Below are 26642 nucleotides of genomic sequence, written 5' to 3'. Positions count from 1 at the left end.
ACAGTTTCTGCGGCCAACCGTTGGAGACAGTTGAATCTCATCCGTACCTGGGAGTGTGCTTCAACAACACATTGACATGGAGTGACCATATTACAAAAGTTTGCAAAAAGGCTCAGCGAGTTCTCGGTTTATTGCGTCGAAACCTATGGGGCTGTGAGCAGAAAATTAAATCAGCTGCATATACAACCCTTGTTAGACCTTTGTTAGAGTATGCTGCCACAGCATGGGATTCGTCACACCAGACAAACAACAGCAGGCTAGAGAGAGTCCAGAGGCAAGCTGCAAGATTTTGTAAAAGAGAGTACGGCAGAGAAAAAGGCACCGTCACCAGGATACTGAAAGAATTGGGATGGGAGACACTAGAAGCCAGGAGAAAAACAAAGAAAGTCATCATGATGTACAAGATTAAAAATGGGTTGGTGGAAATATCACGGGAGAATCACCTGGTGCACCAGTCTGATAAAGGAACCAGAGGCCACAAACAGAAGTTCATCCAGATCAGCTATAACAAAGATAGATATGGGGACACATTTTTTCCCTCCACCATTCTGTTATGGAATAATCTTCCACGATCAACTGTTGAGGCCGCCACCGTAGAAGGCTTCAAGGCAGCAAGGGGACTAAATTAAAGAAATGAATTAGTAATGCAGCGCGTCCACCCAAGCACGCTTATCAAAGTTGGTGATGTTACTTCTGATGAAGATTCCTACCGACAAGGATAGACGTAAGACGTAATCAATTACCTCAGAAAACTTGCAAAAGATAGTGAAAAATTATAGAGAACACAATTAGGCTGCACGTCATCAATTGGCAGTGTTGCAAGTATGTATTTAATTACAATATGGCGGCTGCCTCATGTTGTTGATGTCCGACGATTACTCCAGAAAAATTTACACAAAATGATGATTTTAGTAAGTACAATAATGACGAACTGATGCAGGAGTATAGCACAGTGTGTCAGTAATATGTCAAGAACAATATCCTCATATTTTTGAGACAATAAGAAACTTCAGGAAGAAGTTTTTATTCATATGCATGACATTGTGCCCTGCATGGCGACTGCGTACATGATTGTACATGTGCGTAAACAAGTACGTTACGTATTACGAGATACGTCCACATTCTAACTTTCGTATCACAAGCTATCGGTTGTTCATACGAAAGTTAGACATTTTCGAACAAAGTAACTTACACTCTTGTCTCAGTCATGAGTTTGCAAGAGTCTATAGTGCACACCCAACTCTGGCTGCGCCTCATTGAAATAAAGAATAAAATAGGGAATATGCTGCGGCATGTTCGAAGAATGGATAGGTACCGGTACAATTTAAGGCGTGTGAAAGTCAAGTTTACCGTCCCCCGCCCGTGTCACTTTTTGGAAACCAAATTTTCAAAAATGCCAAAATCATTATTTTCGAAGTATCAGGGTTTCACCAGTTTTAGCAATTAATTGGAAACATATATTTTTGTTTGTAAAACATATTATTCATCCAGGAAATTCATAACTTGGAAGCAAAACCAGGCTCTTTTCTAACTTTTCTAGTGCCCTACCTTTCGTGAAAATTTCTTAGTCACATTCATTTCCATTTTGCTTTAAATCAACACACATTTTAGGTCAATAATGAAATCTGATGAAATAATGAAAAATGAAAAAGTCACCTCACCAACCTGGGAAAAAAAGTGACGATAAACTCAGAATTGACTTTCATGGGCCTAAGATATTAGGCAAAAAAAAGGGTTGTCTCAAAACTTGCTCGCGCATTTCAGGAATTAAAACAAATCACATTTCACATTTGTTTTCAAAACATTTGTGAGCTTTGAGACTAACCTTTTTTTTTGTCTTATGAAGCTTCATGAAATCAAATTAAAGTAGCCCAAAACATGGCCCTGGCTTAGTTGTTCCTTCCTCACCATTGGTACCGTATATCTGGCTCACACAGCAATACGCATGTAATAGGTAAAAAAGGCTAAATCAAATTAGTCATCAAACCACATCATTTTATATATCAAATTAAGCCCTTGAGTAAAGAAAGCCAAAACTGAAAACCATTTTGTCATAGCACTTTCCATAACAAAATTACATTGTGTCAAAACATTCAGCCAACATTTGATGAAATAATTGCAAAACAAAACGGCATAGTCTCATGATAGAGCAGCTTTTCTTCTTCTTCTTCTTCTTCGTTGGTTGTGCAGTCCTCATATAGATGAGTATCAAACGCACTGCGAGGGTGGTCATGCGTGGTACAAGCATGACATAAACAAAACAAATTGTGCGCAAAATAATCAGGTGCGAGTAAAAACTGGTAGCTAGATGATTACTGCCAGCAGGCCCTCAACGCAGTCTTGAAGGCGTTGAGGGAATAGGATGCAGCTGGGTCGGTTGACAGGCTGTTCCAGTTATGGATAGTACGTGGAAAGTATGAGTTTGAGTAAGCTGTCGATCTGCACCGCGGATATTGAAAGCGGGAACCACGGCCTCTGGTGTTTGAAGCTAGTGGAGTCATGTACTGGGACCACCTGATGTCAATGAGGTCAAACCGAATGCGATACATCATCTCCAGCCTGCTTTGGAGACATCTTTTCTATTTGGAACCGCTATTAAAGTCCCTCTAAAATTCCATGTCCGATTATCTCATCACAACAATAAATGATATATTTGGGTCGAAGTGAAGTATAGACAACATATTTATGTAGGTTTCCTTGACCTATCTTTTCTTTTAATTTTCTATGTAAAATATTGTGTTTGGGCCAAAGTTTGGCTGACAGTTTATTACCAACGGCCGCGCTAACAAGCAAATGTAAAACTTAGGTTTGCCTTTTACAATCATGCATACCTACATCATGGCCCTAGTTGTTCCTATGTCTGGCTCACACAGCAATACCAATACGCAATAAGAAGTATGTGGCAGTTAATATATTATGTGCCATGATGCATCAAGCATCCACAAGCCTGAGTGCAGAAGTAATAAAGAATTAGCTGAATGGTTGATCAATAAAACAACATTAACAAGGCAGTTGTCCCACAGGCATGACAGGTTATCAATTACTCGAGAACTCTAGCTTCAAATTTGCACACAAATCGGTGAGCAAATTCTTGGCTAGACTTCTCGAGCAAGTTATCAAGTGATAGAAGGGTCATATATACGGTACTCTTCCTCCTGTACAAGTGTACATGCCCAATGATCGTCATTGTGTATCCAGAATTCTGAACAATTTTAAGGGGGTACTACACCCCTGGTCAATTTTGTGCCTATTTTTGCATTTTTCTCAAAAATTATAGCACATTGGTGACAAGTAAGAAATGTATATTAGGGGCAAGGACTACAACTATTGTACTGGAAATTTTATTTCAGCACAGACAACAGTTGTGGAGTTACAGTCAAAAATGAGGGAAGACCAATATTTGATCAATAAATCAATAACTACTTGCTTTGAGTTGCTGAATTTTCAGTACAGTAGTTGTAGTCATTGCCCTATAATATACATATCTTACTTGTCACCAATGTGCTATAATTTTTGAGAAAAATGCAAAAATAGGCACAAATTGACCAGGGTGTAATATTTCTTAATGTTTAGAATCACTAACATAACATTTATGATGAAATTAACTGACAGTAATAACTTGTATGAGCTGTAGTTTGAGCTGTTACTTTTAAGCTTTTTTAAGGCCAAGACATGTACACTAAGCAAAAGCAATGTATTTTGCTAACCCCCCCATTTGTATTTTAAGATTAGTAATTTTAATTACGGTACTTGTAGGTTCTCTACATGTACTACATGTCTCTTTTACATGTATGGATACTGTATATAGTAATTCTTTTCTCCCATTTTGATCATGTATAGGTGCTTTAATCATTCAAGATGCCAGCACTAGTGGCTTTCAACCGCAAGTGGCGAGTAGGCAGTGATGACTTTGTCTTCCCAGGAGTAATTTCTGTCTTCATACGAATTGCCTGGTAAAGAAAAATAATATAAACTTTTACTTTTTCTTGCCAATTTTTATATCTCATGTTTTCCACAAGTTTTGTCAATTTACCAAATAACATTTTGGTTAGAGTTCCTCGCTGCACAAAAAGTATGGTCAGTTGCAAAAATATTAAATTTTTTTATTTTGATGTCCACCACAGTTAGTGCACCATCAATTGACAAAATCGCATTAATTACTCAATTATTTCTGGGAAAACAGCAACCACAAACGTGGGTCAGATCGAAGTTGATTTTGATGCAAAGTTGCAATGTTATATGCATGTAGACATGAAAATCTGTATCAAATATGATGTTATTAAACTGCAAGAATTATGATATCTTCTGAATTTTTTGTTCATATTTAGTATTGTTTGTTTTCTTTGAGAGATAAGTCCTAAATCAGAATATGTTCTAAAAGTAACCATTGTACAAGTTTTGAGTTTGTACTGGTCCAGTAATCCAATAAAAATGTATCTTTGACTGTTCATCATTGTCAATATTCCTGTCTCTTTCAGGCTAGGAGCAGCAGCCATTGTGTATGGTACACAGCGTAAGCTACTCAAATGTCCTGGTGGTGATGTGCTTGAGATCTATCACATTGGTCTGTTATCATGGCTTGTTATTACTATCCTACTTGAAAGCTATATGGTAAGGCATTTGCTGTAGCAAGACAGACCCTTAAGTTTTACCGTCGTCACCCGATTTGACTTCACTATTGCACCTGTTTTCAACGCGTGCATACTCCGCGTCGTGCTCGGCGTTGCGTTGCAGACATCGCAGAGAACGATGCGTGTTGTGCGTGTCAATGCTATTTTTACGCACCGGCGATAACTGGGGCCAAACGATAAAGAAAATAATGTTTGCTGAGCGCAAAAAAAAAAGTGGTCGCTTCTAATATATTAAATACAACATGTACAAACCAAATCTTGCCAGCGTGCTTCCAGTAATAATGGACCCCCTCCCCAAAGTAGGTCTACGACAGTAGGGTCCAATGGATGGTATGAAGTTATAGGCCTACCAAACAAACACAGAATCAGGGTGTGTTTTTTTAACATTAGGCCTAAACGAATGTTGGTTAAATTGGTTAAATCGTTTTAATAATATTTTGGCCTAAATGTTGGGTAAGCACTATGGTATATTATAGGCCTAGCACTATGGTATATTATAGGCCTATTAAAGGTTGTACGTTTGTAGAACGTTTCATAATGAAATACACTACAACAAAATTAAAAACATGTTGTGAAAATGTTATTATAGACATATATTATTTTGGCAACATTGTTCCAACTTAGAATATGTTTGCAGCAAGTGTTCAATGTTTTTGATTGTTATTTTTAAAATGTTTGAAAAGTTTATAATCCACCATTTAAATGTTTAAAGCATTTTGTGTTATTGGGTAAAGACCTACTACGTGCACTGAATTCATAATGCATGCGATATAGACAACACCATCAAAACTATTCAGTTTAAAAAAAAATGTGTCATACATTTACAAAAATGATATCATAATTGGCCAAACGTTTTTCTACAGCTATAGGCAACCCATCGTTTAACCATAGACAGTAGAGTGGTTTAACTAAATTTGCTTAATTGAACAATTGATGATATGAATCCACCTCGAGATAATTTCGTAGGCCTATAGTTTTTGTGACCAAAAAGTTTTCCTCTCGGTAAACGGCACTAAGCATGCTAAGTAGGGCAGGCCTATGCCTATAATAATTGTAGGCCTATTACAGTCAAACACTTCCGCCCATGGTGTCAAACGCTTCGCTTTAACATGTCCAGTGGGGCAGTATTTTAAAAATCTCATTGTCATATTGCATCTTTGTATCTATCTTGGTTACCGTAATGGTGGACCATGCCTGTATGTTCTTTTTTCTTTTCCACCAGGCCCAAGTACAGGTGAATAAAATGAAAAAAAAAAAAAAAAGTTTAATAAATCCTCTTTTTGGTCATTCGAGTCAGGTGAACATAAAGCTGAAAATAACTCACTTTGTGTAACTTGATAACTCTTTGACCCAATATCTTTGCAGAATGGGAGTCTTTCTTACACCCGTTTGTGACCAAAATACACCAAATTAGAATTAAGCTAAGAATTTTTTAATATGCTTAGCCTTAATAGTCGACATCATTATAATTGTTCCTAATCATGCTAATTATGGACACTTCTTAGCCTAAGCATGCTAAGTATCTTAGGTAACTTTTTTTACAGTGAAAACTTTCCTGCGTAAACAGACAATTCCTTTTTTGTGGCCATATGCGTAAATGAACGCTGATCCGCATCAGATCGCTTCATACCACCGCGTTACGCACGCAATTCAAAATATCCACGTCGCAATTAACTACGCATGGTGTCGCAGAAAAAATGCATTTTTGAACTATTTTGGTCAATTTACGCGAAAACTAGGTCCGGTACCCCCAATTGTTTTTGCGCGATTTTACAGAGCTTTTTCTTTTTCATAACATATATAAAATTAAAAAATTATACAACGCAAAAGGTGGTATATTTTGGACAAATTGCTGATTTTGCCATTGAAGTGTACAGAGATTTTTGGAAATGTACACCTCTTTTAAAACGGCTGTAGCTCAAAAGTGAGGTCCGGCACCCCCTGTTTTTTTTCCTGATTTATTATCTACACATATTAATGTACAAAATATGTCAATTTAAAAAAATTTCGTCGATAGGTTTAGTTACGACAGTAAAACCTTAAAACATGCTAACCCAAAAAGGTTTTTTCCTTTGACATTTGACTGGAATTATTTTTTCAACACCCTGACTGGAATTATTCAAAATGAAAAAATTAAAACTTTTTTCTTCATAATTTGTATTAGCAACTTGCAAGTGCAGCAATTTTGAAAACATGACTGTTATTAAAAAAAGAAAATAAAAGGATGCCTTAAATATTGCTTTCTGGATAATGGGAGTTACATTATACAGTTGAGTGGCAATGTTATATACTTAGATATCTAATTTGAAGCCTGGTAGTAAAGCTATTGAATAAAGTCATGATGGAACCTTACCTTGAGGAAGATGAAGTGCATGTAGTATTTTGAACCCAAGCTGCTCTGAAAGAGCAAAATTTATGCACAAACATCCAGGTTCAGAATCCATATATTTTCACATTTTATTTTGCAATTTTACCTTTGTTATAATAGGTACGAGTAAGTGCAAAAGGTTCCATCGCCAATGTGGAGCCACGGCGATACTTTCCAAAGCTGCTGTATCTCAGACTGTTCATCTTTATTCTGGAGATGGGATGGAGCGCTTTAGGAGCATACTGGGTGTTTCGTGAGATTGAGACAAACGATGAGATGGAAACGTGTGATGAGTCTGTTATTCTTTTGGTAGGTAATAAATTATGCAATATTTTGTGTGAATCATGCACCAAAACCAGTTCGTAAAAATACAGACCATGTGTAAAGATTCCATTTCTGCAAAAGTTATGGAGCATAAATTCAGTTTTCTGCACAACTGTGTAGATTAACAAGATGCAAATGGTTGCAGGATTGTGCACAAAATTGAGTTCAAGCATTCAGGCACAAATTAGAATTTAAGTATTCAGGATTCAAAATCTTTTTTTCTGTTGTTCATTATATATACGTATTAAGTTAATGTAACTTTTAAATGCAAGTAGCAAACATGTCTACCATTTTACAGGTCCGTGCAACGGTTGTGTGCAGCTGGGTACTACTCCTTCTGGTGCTGTTGGGTGGATTATTATTGCTGAGTCCCTGGAAGAAACCAGGACAAAGAGATCAAGATACTCATCAAGGAGATGTGGATGATGCCCTCATGAAGAGTACTCAGCTTAGATGGGAAAGGAGGTGAGAATTAGAGAAATAGCGATGAGGTCATGGATTTATAAAAGACCAAATATATTAGGTCATTGCACTTTACAAAAAGTTTTTGATCACACTGGCCCTAGTTACATCAGATAAACCAGTAATCAGGGAAATTTGGTAGGGTAATTGGGACAATTAGTACTGAGTTTGTCCAGAAGAATTTCTAGCGAGCATAACTTTTCTGCAAAAAAAAGGATGATTGACACTGCAGGCACCGGAATTCATACTGTCACACACCAGAGTGTAGTGCCTTACCAACTGAGCTAACATGACTGCCAAGTACTCAAAGCATGCATGAATAGAAAAGATGATAATAGTACAAATATAGGTATTGATTACCCCATTTTGTAATATTAAAATACCATGATTTATTTGGTTTTTGTATTTGTTGTTATTTTGCCAGATGTAAATGGCTCTGTTGTTGTGTTGGGAGTGATGAGAACACACAGGCTGCCTACACAGATATTGCTAACCTATTGGCATCACTCTTTTATGTAAGTATTCAAACTTGTGAAGCTCTAAGACTAATATAAGTTGTTTGACTTTTTCAGGCACTGAGTTTTAAGATGAATGAAATGGTAACGTTACTAAACTTTGTTCAACTCGTAATAGGTTATTAAGTTTTTGTTGGTGTGCACAACGTAAGTCCCAATATCTGTAAAGTGTGCTGAGGCTTGTGGATCAACATCTAGGCATTGTGCCTGTGCGTAGCACACTATAAATCACTGTGCTTTTTTTTCTTATGTGTAAATTCACAAAGTGCATGCCAGTCAATGAGAAACACATCATTCAAAGTAATAGGGATGGCACTATGCATCACCCTGTTTATGTGGGAATACTTTATACCATATGGCAGGGGTGTGAGAGTTACTCTTTACAGATGATTTCCTCTTTTTTTGTTGCCAAAATTTATGTATTTTCTTTTATTTTCAGCTCATATTTGGTGTTTTATACTGATTTTATGGTGTTTTTTCGTGTTTTTTTTTAATTTTTAATTTTTGGTCTGTGGCCTCTCACGCCCCTGATATATGCAACTCTAACATGGTTTAGTGCAACTCATCAACACAATAAATAGTAGTGGGATGGTAGGGTGGTACCCTACCCTACCACCCTTTCAGATTAAGAAATCTTTAAAGTTCATTTTTGAGAAAACTGCCATGTTTCATGGTCACACATGAAGGGCTATTTAGAACCAGAACTGGTTATGTTCACTTACTGGGTACTGGTTCTGGTTTCTTTACTCCAAGAAAGCAGAGTTCCCACATCATGAGGTAGTGGCAATTTTGCTCACCATTTAATCTGAACCTGGACATGGTCTCTGTGCCAGAGGTGTCTACATCTATTTTAACATTGTGTCAAGGTGAACTGAATTACATGTAGAAAAGCAATGTTTTAGTTCTGATTTCTGATATATTTCTGAGTGAAGTTTTAAACAGCGAAGTATTAATTTTTGGACATAGCCAGTTTTGGTTTTAAGCCCACCATATAATATAATGAGCACATTGTTCCATAATTTCCAGGGTTTAGATGTGGTCATATCAGACATCGCAGCAGGTTTAATTCTCCTAAGATCAGAGCAGCAGCAGCAGTGTGCAAGTATTACAAGTAGTGCAGCCAGCACCCCTGGTCACCAAGCAACAACAGCGCCACCGTGTCTTCGTAAGCCAACAGAGCCAGCTTCCTCTCATGTAGCCGATGCTGCGCATTTCCTGAAATATGCGGGCAGCGCGTACGGATACCTGTTTTACTTGTTTGAGAACTTAAGCTGTGGGGCTTGTAAACTGTGTGGCTTTTACAGGTGAGGAATTGAACATTTTTTCTCCATACATATCAGGCAACCAACAATAATTGACAAAAAGATCAACTTCTCAGGGTAAAAATGTTAATATATACACAAGAAGGTCCAAATTAGATTGAAATATTTAAAAAAAAATGAATACTTTTCCATGTTAAACTGTTCAAAATAGCCTCCAAAGTCAATATTTAGGTGGGATAAGTCCAAATACCTTATTTTTTGTTGGGGAAATGAAAATTTGCAAAGACAAATCCTGGCTATGGACCTACCATACATGGTAGGTCCATAGCCAGGATTCAAGACTTCTATGTGTCGTATATACTTCTATATGTGTTGTATATATCCTGTGGAATTAGGTTAGCGCACATGATTTGAATCTGCCACTTCAAAGTCCAACATGGTGTTACTCTCAACTTGAGATGAGACAGACTATATCCCTTTTTTTCTCTCTTTCCTTGATTCTCTATTTTTCTCTCTTGTTCTCTCTCTTCTTTCTCACTTCCCGCACCCACTTTTATCCCTCCTTGCACCTGGGGTAGCATTAAGGCCCAAAAGTCGGATTGTTTTCCCGTGTTTTTCACTCCCGAGCTTGCAGAAAATCCAAATACATGGGGTGAAAATTAAATCTCGGGGGTGAAAAATAATTTGCAGTGGAGTCAGGGTAAGAGTAAGTCCAAAAGTAGAGGGTCAGAGTTCACCCCCGAGCTTGCACATTCCCAATATATGGAGGGTGAAAAATTAATATTTTTTTAATGTAGGGGGTTATTCACCCCCGATCGGGGGTTAACGCTACCCCTGCCTTGCACCCACTTTCTCTTCCACTCTTCCTTCTCTCTCCATGATACAAATTTGTGTTTGAAATATATTTCCACCTATCATTTGGATGTTTGTCATATACTTTTAGAACATGGTCAAGTATTACAAGTTTGCATTGTAACTGATTCATGAGACAAGAAAAAGAGACAGAATAACAAGGACAAATATTCAGAAACTTTCAATACCAACAGACAACAGACATTTTAATAATCCTCTGTCAGTAGTTAAATTATCTTCCTAAACTAACAAAATATTTAGCTCTACTGTACTTAAAATAACAGCTATGGGAAACATCTCAAACACATTTGAATGCTAAATTTGTGTTTATCAAACACATTTGAATGCTAAATTTGTTTTTATTTTGTGCCTTTATTTAACATGCTACCAGGATGCGACCACTGTAAGTATGACATACACTACCTAGATTGGTTCTTGATGGAAAAATAATGTTTCACTTTAAACATTGTTGATAATCATTAACCAAATTCTTTGTAGCAATAGTAGTGGTTCCCAGTAATAACTATGCCAAGGATGATGTATTTTGTGTTTGTTAAGCATATAGGTCTAAGGGTTTTGGTGTATTTATAAGACTCTGTATTTCAAATGTCCTCCCCTACCCTCTAGTTGGTACACATTTTTGTTTCATTAATATCGAAATGTGCAGTTATAAGTTTATGAACATTTGAAAGTTATACAAATCTGTGAATTAATTTGATCTGACAATTTTATATTTATTTATAAAATTGTGTATAAATGTGTCTTGCCTTGAGTGGTGGGTGAGCTTTTAAGTCTGTTGCAGGTAGATCTTGACAGGCAGTGCCAGGTGCCCCCCTATGGCCTTTTGAACAATGACTGGTTTTCCTAATGGCTTTTTTCCTGCTTGTTGACAACATTTTCCAGTTGATGTCAGTCATATGTGAAACACTTGCTTTTCAATGATAGGTATTGGTCCATTCTAGCTACCATTTGCTGGATTTGGATTTGATCTTTTGTGTGGGGAGATAGGTCTGATACCCTTGAGCAACACTTTAGTGGAGGCCTGACAAGAGCTTCATAGGCATGCGGTGTCCTTTATTTCTTTGCCACATCATGTAAGATAAATGACAGAATCTTGCTTGTTGAGCATACAATTTTCACTAAATGACTTTGGAAAAAGCTGTCTTCATTGTTTTACAATTTTGTGTTTGCCATTTGATTGTTTGTGTCAAAAAATTTGAAAAAAGTTTGCTGCTGCAACTACAAAACTATAAACAAGTGTTTTCAATATTTCTTTTTCAGATGTTGTGGTGGCTGTCGTGGTGGCAAGTTAGATCGTCATGACAACTGCTGTGAATGCAACATGGCCGTCATTAAAAAAGTCAACAAGCTGGATAAAGAGGATGTTGTGTATTTTAGCTATCATAATAGGGTGAGTAATACCAGAGTTGTATTTTCATTTTCAAGTTACTGATGTAGGAAATTTAGAGAATAAACGATATGAAGTTTTGTTTTTGCCATCCTCTACCATGTGATAGACGATAGGGAGGTCCAATATCGCAGGCGGTATCCACTACCCACTATGATAAACTGTCATCTATCTCATGGCAGAGAAAAGTAAAACAAAAATTTATATCGTTTATTCTTAGTTAAATATTATTTTCATAATTAACTATACTATTTTATTAGCTAAAATTAAGCTACCACCTTGAAAACTCCCTTTATTCTGAAATGAATGAAACTGGTTTTCCAATTTAGTTGCTCATACTGCGGTCTTGATCGCGTATTATGCTCTGTAATGCTGACTACATACACACGCTTCGACAAGTGTGTTCTGGGACAATTCGGCCAATACAGTGTACAGTGTGATAGACAGCATGCAGACCGTGTGATAGACGGCATGCAGAAACCAATGAAATTCAACGCTAACAAGCTAAACCACAGCCACTGACTAAGAATTGGCAATATGTGTTGAGACAGTTCATGTTTGAAAAGTTGAGTTATGAGTCATAAATTATTACAAGCTCAAGCTTGGATGAGTTTCATAATGATTTATGTATTTGTTTACAAGCTTCAATTCTAATTCTTATGTTTCTTTCCAGATTTATGAGATTCCATTTTTCGTGGCAATTGACGATCACACCAAATCTGTTGTTGTGTCAATAAGGGGAACATTATCATTTAAGGTATGTTAGCATTGCAGTATCTATGTGCACTGTCCTTTGTTTCCCTTAAAAATTCAGCCAATGACATTAGCTACTCTTCTAGCCAATTCGCACTATGCAATTCCCCATGCTTGTAGATAACCCCATAGCACTGTTTGGTGTAATTTGGAGATTTGCAATAGCCCATTCACACTTTCCAATTTCCCATTATCCATCTTGACAAAAGAAAAAAAAAATTATAGTTTACTATATCTGTGGAGTCTAGATTTATTATTATGACCTTTGAACTGTCAAGGTTACATACTCTATAGGGTCATTTAACTTATTCTAGGATAAGATGACTTCTCCATTGCAAATTATACATTTTTTTGTATTCATCATAATCATTTTTTAAGATGAATAGTTTGATACTATTGTTACTCAGTATACATTTTTTGTATTCATCATAATCATTTGTAAAGATGAATAGTTTGATACTATTGTTACTCAGTATGGAGCATTTTAAAAATTTGACCTATGACATTGTTATTGTACCTTTGACCTATATTTACCTCATTAATTAGATATCTTGGAGATACATGACCAGCGTTCGAAATTTTGGTTGTCCGTTCGCCCGGGACAACTAAAAAAGTCGCCGGACAACCAAAAATACTGATTCAGTTGTCCGCCGAACAATCTGTAGCCAAAACTCACCTTTGTATGAGTATCTTTTAGCCGATGGTAATATTTAAAATGTGAAACTATTTTTGAATAAAATAAACGTGAATTTAAACGTGGTTCCACAACCCATGAGCTGCGAAACTCAATCGCAGCCATTATCTGTTTACTTTATCGAGCCCCTCGATACCGGAAAAAAAGTTTATGCATCGGGGGAAGTTCAGTCATTTGCGTTCGATTACAAGTCTGGATTGTGACAAGTTACAACCATAAAAAATGTGCACCACCGTTACTGAATAAGCTTAATATAAAATGCATTGTATTATCATCTTGAAATTTTCAGAAGAAATCATGACCAATGTAGTAAAAAACACCCATAATTTGTAGCCAGTATTTTATAAATACCCAACCTTGGACATGTGCATCGGTAAATGTAAACAGCTGGTTTGGGCATTTTGACACACGGTCGGTCGGTCGAGGGCTAGCATGGTTCCCGAATCTGTCAAGCTCTTGCAATAGTAAAATCATGTCTAAAGAAAAACTGGCTGTCAGCAAAAACCCAGGCAAAAAATCTGATGATTGATGATTGATGATATTATTATAAGTTTCAAGACACGAGGCAATTATAATGTGCACAAAAAATATTCAGATCAGATCAGTTTCAAAACACCCATTGTCTCTTTGGGGGATTTCCCTATGAGCTCATGAATAATTAATGAGGTATATTTCAATGGAGAATTTTGCGTACATATTAAAATCTTGACTTCTTGAAAATAATCATGAATTCTGATGGCCTTTAAGCATAAAATACGGCACAAACATGGATTTATTGATGATAAATAATTGATGACCATACAACTTGTACATTTTATTTTCTTGGATATATTTGATTAGCAACAAGGTGAGTTTGGGGAAAGTGTGTGATGTGTGAATTTGGCGGCAGTGTATGTTTTTAAACTTGCAACTTTAAGCTTAAAAAGTTCATTAAAATTTCGGACAACCAAAAATATTTTCGGACAACCAAAAAATTTTTGGAGGTTGTCCGGCGGACAACCTCAAAAAATTGCTTAATTCGAACACTGTACATGACCATCGATTTTCAAATTTAATCCCCTGTGTGATGTTTGACCTCAATAACTCAATTTGCCCAAGGGTGCTTTCTTGGTACCCAGCAGGTTTTGAATCCATATATGCTCCTATTATTACTGTAAGCAGAATGTCATAAGTGTGCAACTTCACGATTATACTTGGTCTTTGATGATCTCTATCCTCCTCGACTATTAACCTGTTCCTAAACCACAAATCTATATTAGTAATAAATCCAATTGTTATCTTATTTGGCAGGATGCCTTAACAGATGCTGTAGCAGAAGCAGAGAGGATAGAGGTCGAAGGTCAAGAAATATATGCACATAAAGGAATTTTGCAGTCTGCAAGATATATTAAACGGACATTAGAAGAAAACCAAGTGCTGGAGAAAGCTTTTCACAAAGTGCCTGTAAGTATGAAAAATTGGCATTTCTTAAGGAAAAGATAAAAGTTGGAGGGTTCAATGAAACCAGCAGTTCCTTCTTTTTGCAGATGTAGATTTCAGTATGTTCAGGAGGTATGTAATTCTCCTCAGGCATTGTTCCACACACATGGTAAATTATGAGTATGTTCTGTGTGTTGCAATGGCTTGTAATTGGCAGAAATTATTTGAAGTTCTTTGAACCTCACAGATGCTAGTGAAGCTCGCAACTGTGGAAATATCTATACTAAAAAATATTGGCTTATACAGCAGTAGTTGAAATGGGCACGTAAAATGGACCATCAGTTGCCTGTGTATATACAATGTACATTACTGTATTATTTTCATATCCTCATTTGTATTATAGTATTCTTTGCATTTTGATTGTTTAATTATGGTCTAATTTTATATTGATATTGTTTTGATTGTTTAATTATTGTCTAATTATATATTGATATTGTCTGATCTGGACCTCTTGGGAGATCAGTACTAATGTATTGAAAGAGCTTACCAGATAAATTGCATAGTGCACTTATGGTCCACATGAAATACATCTCGACTTTTGTGAATGCTAAACCCAGTTAAAAACTACACCAATTAGGTTTATGAATGGGCCATTATCCACTTCTTTACGCTCAACCAATCAGCAAGCTCTATAACTGATCACTCTTCACTGACCACACAAACCAATCAATAATACTCACTTGAAAATCCCTGGCTGGTTCCACTGAACTTGCCCAAGGAGCTGAAAACACTGGGTTGGAAACCCTTATTTGGAAGAGGCTGTTCGCATTTTTCCTTGTCTTGTATGCCAATCAAATTTGGACACCAATGAGATTGTTAGAAAATCTTGATTAGCAGCTCCTACGAAGAGTGTAGCTCAAAGGGTTTGGGCGGGGCATGCCCCTGAATATAAGCCATTCTATGCTATGGTCACTGGCATTTTTGTTTGTATTGAAATAACACAGGGACCTCTGCTTCGGAAAAAGTATAGAATTGAGTTGCAAAAATGTACTGGTTGCAGCTTTCTTTTCTACATTTTCGAATGAAATTTGAACCACAATCAGATGATAATATAATTGAACATGTGAGCGCCTCACTGAAAATAATCGGCTGGTTATTTTTTGCACAGTGATGCTAACTAGTGGGAGTCCTATACCTAAACTGTGTGGGCACCAGCAGAGGTCACTGGCCTATCGAGTGGGTTGTGTGGGCAGTGAATAGGGAAAGTGGACAATAAGTGCAAGATGGAATGAATTTAGCACAATACTTTTCATAGACCATTTGGCTTCCTCAAGAGAGTGACATTGAGTACTTTGTCAGAGTTACTTCATGCATGTACAGATGTACTACCTTTGATTGTGTGTGTAAACATGTAAGTTCTTTGAGTAAATATGCACAATTTAACACTATGCGGACACTGGAGCATGCACCGACGTCACTCTCACGAGGAAGACAAGTAGACTATAGTAGGAAAATATCACTGAAACTTTGCATGTTTATAGTGATATTACAAGTTGTATTTTGTTTTCTTATTACAGGATTATAAGCTAGTTATCGTTGGTCACAGTCTTGGTGCTGGGGCAGCAGCTTTGTTGTCTGTGTTAATGCATTCCAAATGGCCAAAATTAAAATGCTATGCATTTGCACCTCCAGGAGGACTAATAAGGTAGGGCAATTAACTTATATTTCCCCTCTTCTCTGTTCATGATGGGGATTGTATCAAATTTATTGTGACATTGTCAATTGTTGAGAATTAAACTCTCATGTGTTGCAATGTATTATTATAGTAAAATGAGAATTATTTATCAAATTATGAAAGTAATGAAATGACTCATGATGTAATTGATGCATTCCTACAGCCATTGTATACTTTGATTGACTTCTGGTTAGTTATTTCATCAATATCAGTAATAGGCAGCGTTTGAAATAAGCCATATCGCAGTGCAATTTGCTTGTTGCAATACAACTTTTAAAGTGTGGTGCCAAATTGCGATACCACATTGTACTGACTTCATGTGTTGATTGTCTGAGACTGCACTTCAAGTTGCTCTGCGTCAGATAAAATTGTACCACAACTTCACAAATGTGGTGAGTGCTCCCCAAGGTAAAAAAAATAATTTGAAGACTGGTAATAGGTAATGCAGGAAGAGAAAGAAAAACAAGAAATGACCACAGAAAGAAAGCTAGTATGAAGAAAGTAAGAGTGCAAGCAAGAGGAAAGAGTCAAAAGAGTGTAGGAATCATAGAAATATGGAGAGTGTCATCATCAGGCATTTTTTTCTCGCAATGTTTTGCTGTAGGCCTATATATCATTCATTATATTAATTCTTTCAATGGTTTTCTTTATTTCAGCCATGAGGGGGTCTTATTCACTTCATCTTTTGTACTCTCAGTTTTATATGGTGAAGATCTTGTTCCAAGGTAAATTGTTATAACAGATTCATCCCATTGTGGGACGTTTTTCAAACAAATTCAGGCTACCAGGCGATCATGCATATCACGCTATGCATGACTGGCAGATGATTGACCGGGAGCCTGGATTTGTTGGAAAAACATCCCACGATGGGTTGAATCTGCTATAAACAAGATGGATATGTAATTAAACAAGCTGTAAACCCTTACATAAAGAATGGAGTGGTATTCCACTGTAATAGATTCTGTATTACATTTAAAATATGGAGCGTTGGGAAAAGTTAAAAGAGAGTATTGGACCTCAACCATTGTCCGAAATAGGTTACAGAATTGAGTATTTGTGTAACCTTTACTTTGTATGTAAACTTCCTATTTGTCTTTGACCCTTGAACATGTTTAAAACAAAACTGCGAATAGGTTACTTAGGAGGTTATGCTTTAAACATGTTCAGGGGCCAAAGACACATAGGATTTTCTTGCCCATGGATGACTCTTTTTAGCCTCAAACCTAACCAATGGATAACATGTCTTGTGTGCAAAAACCGTGATTCTGCTTGTCTACATAGAATCTCCATCACAGTTGCCCATTTTACAGAGAAGAATTGAATTAATTCAGTCAATGTTTTAAAACTGCATGAAATAAATTTCCTGAAATAATGAAAATTTACATCTTGAAAATATCCACATTTGCAATTTGTATCAATTTCTCATCACGCATGTGTCGTTTCTTTTTCTTTGATACACAGACTTGGATTAGGCACCTTAGAAGCAATAAAAGAACAGTTACTAGATGTTGTAAGACGAAGCAATACACCAAAGGTAAACATTCTTATATATATAGACAAATCTGATTCCACACATTCCTACACTTCAATGGCAGCCATTGATGGGGGGCATCCAAACTGAAATGTGAAATGATGCAGGCTTTGCGGGGATTTTAAACTGTGTTCCATCACCCGTGTGACAAAAGGATGCCGAACGTTTACAATGCAATACTCTATAAAATTGATTTTGAAGCAGCACTTTTCCACCCAATTGGGCAGTCAAAACACCAGTTTGGTGCGGATGGCCCCAGTAATGGCGGAATGAATTCTGACCATCATTTGGCTCGTTGGATTAGTGTATACAATGTAGACTACAACTAGTGGGTTGTGAGCTCAAAACCATCTAGAACTAGGATTTGTGGCATGACATAAATTTGACATGTATCAGCAAGTGGGGAAAGATCTAGAACTGTGAGACATAAATACAATAACAAGATTTGCTCAAACAAATTTACTTCTCAATAAAATAGAGTGAGTGATTTATGGGTTGTGCAAGATATCACATTGAGGTAAAGTAACTTCCATAAGGGGACAAACCACAAGGTCGATAAAGCTGCCAAAAACTCCTTCTACCTTCTTAAGAAACTAGTTTTGTTCATAGGACTTCATCAATCTTTTGGTCTGTTCCCCAAGTGTTCTAACACAATTACCCTACCAGGATTTGAACCTTGTGATCACATGGTAAAGTCACACCAGTATGTCATTTATCACAATTATTAATATAACAAACTAAACACCCTTGTTTTTTGTCTCTCCTGACAGCATCAAATATTAGCGGGAGCCTGTAGGCGTGCATGTTGTTGTGTACCTGATAGGCTTCCAGTCCATGTACCAGAAGACAGATACACAGTACGAGATCATCTTGAGAGCAGTGATACCAGCTCAACGGAATTGGTCAACAAAAATGATCCTGTGATGCAGGATCGCGCCAGTTACACTGATGAAAGAATAGATATAGAAGGGGTAAGTATCATAGCACTTAATGGGTTAAAATGATGTACATTGACACTAATCACTGTAAGTGTGCAAACACTACCAGATGTTGACCCTCCAGATCAGCAGTTAGGGGGTGTAGATGGATAGGGTGCTATACCATTTTTCACCCTGACACATTTATCACCCTGATGAGGCAGTGTTGTCAGTGTGCATTTCATTTGCGCAGCTTCAAATAGCTAGCGTTCGCTCAAAGTGCTGCCATATGCACATACACGCTTAAAGACGCCACCTAGATAGATGCAAACACTGCCAGATTTTGCCTCCCAGATCAAATGTTGCTAGCATTTGCAATCAGGTCTGTCAAATGTGTAAATCTGTCCAAACTCTGGACACTAACAGCCAATTCTAACATCTCAGTCTTGGGGTGTTTGACCATTTGCCAATTATGTAACACTAGCAGTATGTAACACATAGGAATGGACTATTTCAGTTAAAACCCATACATCCCCTTTGGAAGATATGACCTTAATCTCCCACACAAGCGTAGATTTCAACCCCATATGAAATTCACACTCCCTGTGTGGTGCAGTTTTCCATATAGTGGGTGTATATGGATTTCAACCGGAATACCCAATCTGTGTGGAGTAATGCTGACATGGATCAGTTTAATTTTAATGTCAAATTTTAACATGCATTTATACCTTGTATTTTGTGTACCCAGACTGAGAGAAATCTTCAAGAGGTAACCAGGCAGTTATATCCACCAGGCCATATCTTATGGGTAGTAGAGTCAGATGTCATAGAAAGGTATTGTATGCAGCGTTCGAAATAGGGCCGGTCAGCCGGCCATTGGCCTGTAACTTTTTGGCCTGGCCGGTAACTTTTCTGACTGGCAGTCTAGTTACCGGCCCGGCTGGCCGGTAACTTTTAAAGGTCAAAGTGTTAGTTTTTTAAATGTTCAAACACATGATTCATGAATGTACCTTCAATCTGTACTGTCATTATTTATTAAACCACAGCACGGTATAAAATTAATTGAATTTCGATAAAAAAAATCGTGATCTTGCCAGAAACATTTCAACGGCCGCTTCTACCAGCCTAAGTTATATTCTGTGTCTTATAATCGTGCCAACGTATTTATATCACACTTGATTTGTAGTAACGAGATGTCCGTTTTGAACAGCCCAAGTCAGATTCTGACATCAGTGATGTGGATTATGGTGATTAGATGAAGTTACGATTACATTTTGACAGGGGTGTGCCGCTGGGACTGGGAGTCTGAAACCCAAATTTAGGGATTTGTTTTACCTAAAAAACAGCTGATTTGGCAGTTTTTGACCATTTTATTTCTCAAATAGGGAGACATGTTTGATTTTTTGCCTAAAAAACGGCTAATTTGACTTTTTTTTACCAATTTTTTTCAAATCAGGACCCATGTTTAGGGATTTTTTTCTCAAATCTCAAATCGGAAGGTCCCATTTTTTAGGGATTTCTTTTTGCAAAAAATCGACCCGTTATAGACATGATAGAGGGGCACACACCTGTATACCTTATGCATGAGTACCGAGGAGGTGGGGGGGGTTACGATGGACGTACTGGCAGCAGTTGCCACTTTAGTTTAACTCTAACTTCCCGTTAGTTACAAACTTACAGCTGGGACAAATACCCAAAAACTGGGGTAAAACTATACACATAGTAATCTATATACGGCCGTAGACACCTGTGCAGAATTAAAACAAATAACATTATCTTTTTATCAATATAAAATGTATAGATATAATTTGCAGTTCATTTTAAAAACGCATGACAAATAATTCCTTGGTTTAAAACGTCACTATTGAACTTGTTGTATCTTGTCATTAACGGAACTATGTTGATATTTCTCGGCTTAATTTCCCATTTAGAAGCTCTAAAAATTTTTGGCCGGTAACTTTTCAACCGGGCCTGTAACTTTTCAGACTTACAGGCCCGGCTGGCCTGTAACTTTTTGAGGCATATTTCGAACACTGATTGTATGAGTAACAAAGAAAGTGCTATCACACATTTTATAGTGTTTGTTCTTTGCTTTTCAACTTGGTTTTCCAATAATGTTTCCTTTTAGATGGTACTAGTACTTAAAATAAATGGGAAAAAACCCAAAAATGCCTGCATGAAAAACTACTTTCAGAGACTCAAAAGTAATTTCATACGTGGTGATAAACAATTTCTAAAAGTTTAAACTAACTTTTAACAAATTCCATTAAACTTGAATTTTCGATGTGTGATATGCATCTACCTCAGAAGAAGTCCTATGATGTTGTGATGAACTTGCCCTTTTATTGACTATTATCGACTTTTGGTCGAATCAGGGTGTTTTACTGACCATTACCAACTTTTGGTTGAATGAGGGTGTTCTGTAAAGGAATATGTTTCTTTTGTGTAAAGGACAATGTAAGGAAGCTTAGAATCAAAATTTTAAACAAAAGTGGAAGAGTTCAAAATTGGCGCGAAAATTAATTGCTCAAAAATTTTGAATTTTAAATCATCTGACGATTAATTTTTTATTAAATGCCAAGCGTACACAAGCATAAACGCAGAAGTGATAAATAATCACACTGATTGGCTGATCAACGGTCATGACAACTAGTGCTGGTATCGACAAGGCTTTGTCGACAATATTGTCGACAAAAGCACTTTTGCCGATTGTCGACAAGAGCTTTGCATGTATCGACAAAAAGTAAACAAACAATTTGGCTAAGAAAGCTCGAAAAGTTTAACATCTTAAGGGCTGGGGTATGAACGTTTGGACAGTATTTATTTTGGGACATTAGAGCACATCAGACATATCGAATTGCATTCTGAATACGAAGAATGTCATTCTGATATCAAATAATTTTGATTTTTTGAAATTTTATGGCAAATCATTAAAATTGATATTTTTGATATTTACCAGTACTTGAAGTAAACTTTATAAATCTGATGATTTATACTTAAAGTGTATGTAGGTGGGATGAAAAGCCGACGATCAATTGAAAATTTTGACCTTTATATTGAAGATATGGATTTTTTTACAGAAACACCAAAAAAAAATAGGTCTTTTTGGGAAAAAAATCCATATCTTCAATATGAAAGGTCAAAATTTTCAATTGACCGTCGGCTTTTTCTCCCTGCTACATACACTTTAAGAGTATATCATTAGATTTATATAATTTACTTCGAGTACTGTTATATATCAAAAATTTGAAAAATATCAAATTTTTATAATTTGTCATAAAATTTGTATTATATTGTGATTTTCAAAAAATGAAAATTATTTGGTATCAGAAAGACATGCTTCAGATTCAGAATGCAATTCGATAGGTCTGAGGTGCTCTCATGTCCCACAAAAATACTGTCGAAACCCAATAAACGCTCATTTTAGATCCCTTAACAAAATTTACCAAGGTATTTTCGGGATCTCTTATTCTTTACATCTTTGTCGATTTCCCTGATGTTCTCGCCATGTTTCTTTAGCGTTTTCATCCCGACTTTTTGATCTATCGCATACGCTCAGATAGCATCCAATTCTTTCACTCAGCAGTCGCCATTTTCGCTGTCACGCATAACATTGGCAAACAGGGAAAGTCCCTGATGATCAACTTTATTTATTGAAACAAGCACACTGATTGGGTATTTATGTGAAATGGGTAAAATATGAGCCAATCACAGACACTGTTTATTTGCGATTTGTCCTTTCACACGATGTTTTTTTCATCTCTGACAATGACATCATGGGTCACAGACACGTACGTGCGTTCCACAGCGTTCAATTGTGAACTGAGACAATTATGGTCTCAGATTGTGAATGTACATTGTAAAGCTATAATTAATATTCATTACACTAAAAGGTCAAGACGAATCACGATGACGTCGATGGGTCACATACGTACTTTGCACAGGGTCAGGCGGCGGATGACATGATCGAGCCGGCAACTCGTGAAACCGCCCGGCCGTATGGCATTTTCCATATACTCGGTTAGTTTTGTGGGGTTCATTATCGAACCCCAACGGTTTTAGCTTGTATTTATATCATTTATCAACATAGGCCTATTTGTTTGTGATATTTCAAGCGCTTTTAAAATGTCAAAATAATCCCATTCAATTACACGGTTGACGATGAAAATTTACTGAATTTAGGGACTGCACGTCATACACCACCTGCACAGGGTTTAATTGTGAATGTACAGTTGAGTTATGAATATTCAGCGCACGAGACAAGAGGAAGTGCTAGCCACGTGGTGTGTGTTGAAGGAAAAGCCCCAGGCTATAATTGACATTGCGTGAATACGTAGGTGGAAATAGTTTGATGGCTAACCAATAAACCATGGCATCAAACATACTTTGATGGACTTTTTTGACCAAGGGACTCCGACACCAGGTATTGTTAATAATAAACTAGACCAGGATTGACTTCTTTATTGTAACGAACTGTTAAGCTTCCTCCGAGCATACAAAAGTATTTTCCAACTCACAAAACAGTCACATGCTCGGAATAATTGCACACGCTCTCCATATTTGGGGAAATGGGGCGGAGTTCAGAGCAAGTTGCGCGATGAGGCGGATTAATATCAGTAATTTGTGATTCGGCACTTCTTTCTGATGTTTACATTTAGCAACTGAAAAAAGGCGAACGAAGGGACGGGAAATCATCAGATTTGCGGATCATGTTTGGTATCTTGTTTATATTTCAGCTCAAAATCTGGCATATTTATCTCATTAAAATGTAATAACTTTCACAACTCTTGCCTGGTTTTCTAAAAATGGGCAAGTAGTGTAGGTTGCCGAATTTTGCACCCGGAACGTCGCAAAATTCGCCAGGTTTGTGGGACGATTTTAGGGGTTATTAATTAGGTCTGATTGTCGATAGTTGTCGACGTCGGCTTTTTAATTTTGTCGATTGTCGACAATGAAAATGCTTGCCGATACCAGCACTAATGACAACAAGACGGTTGACATGATGTGATCACCGATCACCAGCACATACCTGGACCATGGTAGAAATAAAAAAATTATTGCATCTTATTTGTTAATCTATTCCAGCGGGTGCTGCCGTGGCGGTGAACCAATCTATCAAATCAAGTGGGCTAGCTGTCGTGAATTCAGCCAAATTCTCGTCGGACCACGCATGGTCGCCGATCACCTCCCCGGTAAGCTTCAGCGTGCACTAGATCAACTCACAGAAAACATGCCGCAGGTTGGCGGGCCAGGTCATGAAACGACGAATCCTCACGCATGACAGTGCATCCCAAAGTGTCCTCCGATGTATTCATACATATTACAAGATGTTCTGCAGCCTCCTGGGTGCCAGAGTGTGATGAAAAAGATGCGTAGTCTTGGAGGAGGCTTTGGGTGGTTGGTAAGAAATTGGCGTAAAGATGCCTAATAATTTGTAAGGTATAACATATAGTTTGGTCCTCTAATACTAGCAGGGGCCCACTGACACGGATAGAATTCTAGTACCGACAGAGGTACACATATTTTTTAGGGGCTCCATATAAAAATCAGTAAGTACATGAAACATGCAAAGAAAATTATTTCTTAATTGGTATCACTTCACAGATTGCGACCATGACAATTGTTATGACCATTAAATAGTCTGATATGTGTTAAATGATCAAAAAATTAATAATGAAAGAGTCGCCTCATCACTCGGCAAAAAATATGTGACATGGAAACTCCCAATCAATTTTCATGAGCCTTATTTACTCGAAGACCCAGTTGTCCCTTGCCTCTAGAGAGTGGTGTTATTCAAAGTGTGAAGTGGGCAACAATTGAATAACACTTTAGGTCTGTAATAGTTATCAGTATGATAACAGAAGCTGCAACAATTTACCACATGCAACATTGCCTGATTGTAAAACAGATAAAACCCCAGTCATGACTGGAGTCAACCTGGGGGAGGAATAGAAAGAACCAACAGTGTCAGTGGGTTGCTGATAGTGTTATAGGACCAAACTATTAATGTTATGCCTAAAATGATCTGGTTCCACTAAGGGGCTATGCAGTAATTATATGTCCCCCAGGGTGGGCAAATTTCAAAATAGCTTGGCAAAAATGATTTCCCCCTCCCCCTTTACACATGCCAAATTGTTAGGAACCCAATTTGCAAACCTTACAGATCGTGTCACAAATGGCCTAGATATATAATGTGAGCCCAGCGAGCAGGAAACTCTGCAGAATGTTTCCATACTGTTTTCCTAAGCCTTTGTAGAGTTTTTTTTTTTATTAAAAGCTTATCCATGAATGCATGTCAAAAATCTCTTTCCCCTCCTTTTGACATGCCAAAACTCTCCCCTTTTACCTGCCAAACATTGCTTACCCCCCCCCCCCCCCCATCTTTTTGCCCATCAGGGGGAACAGATACTTGGTGCACAGCCCCTAAGGTACTGATATAATTATGTTGTAAGCATAGTAACAACTCAAAATAAGATTTATGATAGAATGTTTCAGATGTCAATAAAATTGTCAGTCCACAGGCCTAGGGTTTGCTAGGCAGGGATGTACAACAGCCAGACAGCTAACAGCTGGTAACTTGGCTATTGGGTATTGGGCTGGTCAAATTGTGACTGCTAGGCAGGGATGTACTTGTACATCTGCCCAACAGCCTATGGCTGGTAACTTTGTTGTTGGCTGTTCAAATTTCACAATTACATGTATGACCTTGTGATAGCAATTTAGCCTGATTAAGGTAAAGGACTATGTCAGGTTGGTAACTTGTATTGGTTGTCTGCTTGACTGCTGGTGCAAACACTCATGCAAAAAAGAGCAAGGTACATTCCTGCATATAAGATATCTTTATGAAGCTTGGTTCTGGTAATATACTGATGGATATAAATATTTATTGATCATTGAAATATGAAAAACAATAAACGAATGCTTCAAATGACCCGATGGTTTCAATTTAGATGCACGATGCGTGACGACTGCCATTATACAAATATTAACTGTCTATGAGTGTGATGGTGAAATATAATCACGAGGTGAAAGATGGATTGTTCCATTCCACGAGCCGAACGGCGAGTGGAATGGAACAATCCATCTTTCACCTCGTGATTATATTTCACCATTACACCTAATTTAAGACAGTTAATATTTGTTTTATATCACTCATGCATAAATTCTATTACTAAAATACTATTTAAGGTAGGAAATACATTTTTTCATCAACTTAACACCATGTTTTGCCGTGATATACTTCACATTTTGGGGCCCACCCCATAACTAAATCGGTGAGTCCAACAGCGCACGGCTTGGCTTGGCGCACTATGGCAGAGCACTATGATGGTAAAGACTATCACACGGAGAGAGTGATAGTAAAAATGACAAATGGTAATCAACCAATGAACTGTCTAGAATTTATGTATGAGTGATATAATGTATAATCAGACATGCTTTGTGGGCGTGTTTCTGTTGTGGCATCTGTTAGCCAACAGGAAATGCTGTACAGCTTACAGCAATAAAAGTACTTTCAATTTTGTACATTTTTTTATCTTGTTACAATCTTGCCTATTATAAGAATATGCTGTACTTTGCCTGGTTACTAAGTGTGTAATGGAAATTATATGTAAATGAGCAGGAGTTGTTTTATATTTTAATTGCATGTAATACATGTGTATGATTGTATTGATTGCGGTGCTTTTGAAAGAGTTTGGGTGTGAAGATTCGATTCAGGACTTTTAATTATTTTTTGAAGCACATATAACACATATGGACACGTTACAGAGTT

The 26642-nt window shown here is 37.2% G+C and overlaps 1 protein-coding gene across 1 annotated transcript in view; it reads left to right on the top strand.

The window, feature by feature from the left end:
- LOC140150464 (diacylglycerol lipase-beta-like) overlaps positions 1 to 24658 on the top strand; it is a 29083-nt gene extending 4425 nt beyond the window's left edge. The window contains exons 2-16 of the mRNA XM_072172483.1: positions 3841 to 3953; positions 4479 to 4611; positions 7120 to 7308; positions 7622 to 7788; positions 8210 to 8300; positions 9327 to 9604; positions 11696 to 11825; positions 12496 to 12579; positions 14560 to 14712; positions 16266 to 16393; positions 17080 to 17148; positions 17885 to 17957; positions 18725 to 18925; positions 19620 to 19705; positions 23957 to 24658. Of these exons, the coding sequence (XP_072028584.1) occupies positions 3859 to 3953; positions 4479 to 4611; positions 7120 to 7308; positions 7622 to 7788; positions 8210 to 8300; positions 9327 to 9604; positions 11696 to 11825; positions 12496 to 12579; positions 14560 to 14712; positions 16266 to 16393; positions 17080 to 17148; positions 17885 to 17957; positions 18725 to 18925; positions 19620 to 19705; positions 23957 to 24152 (2073 nt within the window). The 5' untranslated portion in view covers positions 3841 to 3858 and the 3' untranslated portion in view covers positions 24153 to 24658. The remainder of the gene's footprint in view (positions 1 to 3840; positions 3954 to 4478; positions 4612 to 7119; positions 7309 to 7621; positions 7789 to 8209; positions 8301 to 9326; positions 9605 to 11695; positions 11826 to 12495; positions 12580 to 14559; positions 14713 to 16265; positions 16394 to 17079; positions 17149 to 17884; positions 17958 to 18724; positions 18926 to 19619; positions 19706 to 23956) is intronic.
- Positions 24659 to 26642: the final 1984 nt, after the last annotated feature.

The sequence above is a fragment of the Amphiura filiformis genome, chromosome 4, assembly GCF_039555335.1.
Source record: "Amphiura filiformis chromosome 4, Afil_fr2py, whole genome shotgun sequence".
Lineage (NCBI taxonomy): Eukaryota > Metazoa > Echinodermata > Ophiuroidea > Amphilepidida > Amphiuridae > Amphiura > Amphiura filiformis.
Note: the sequence above shows the minus strand (reverse complement) of the source record. Positions and strands in the feature narration are given on the sequence as shown.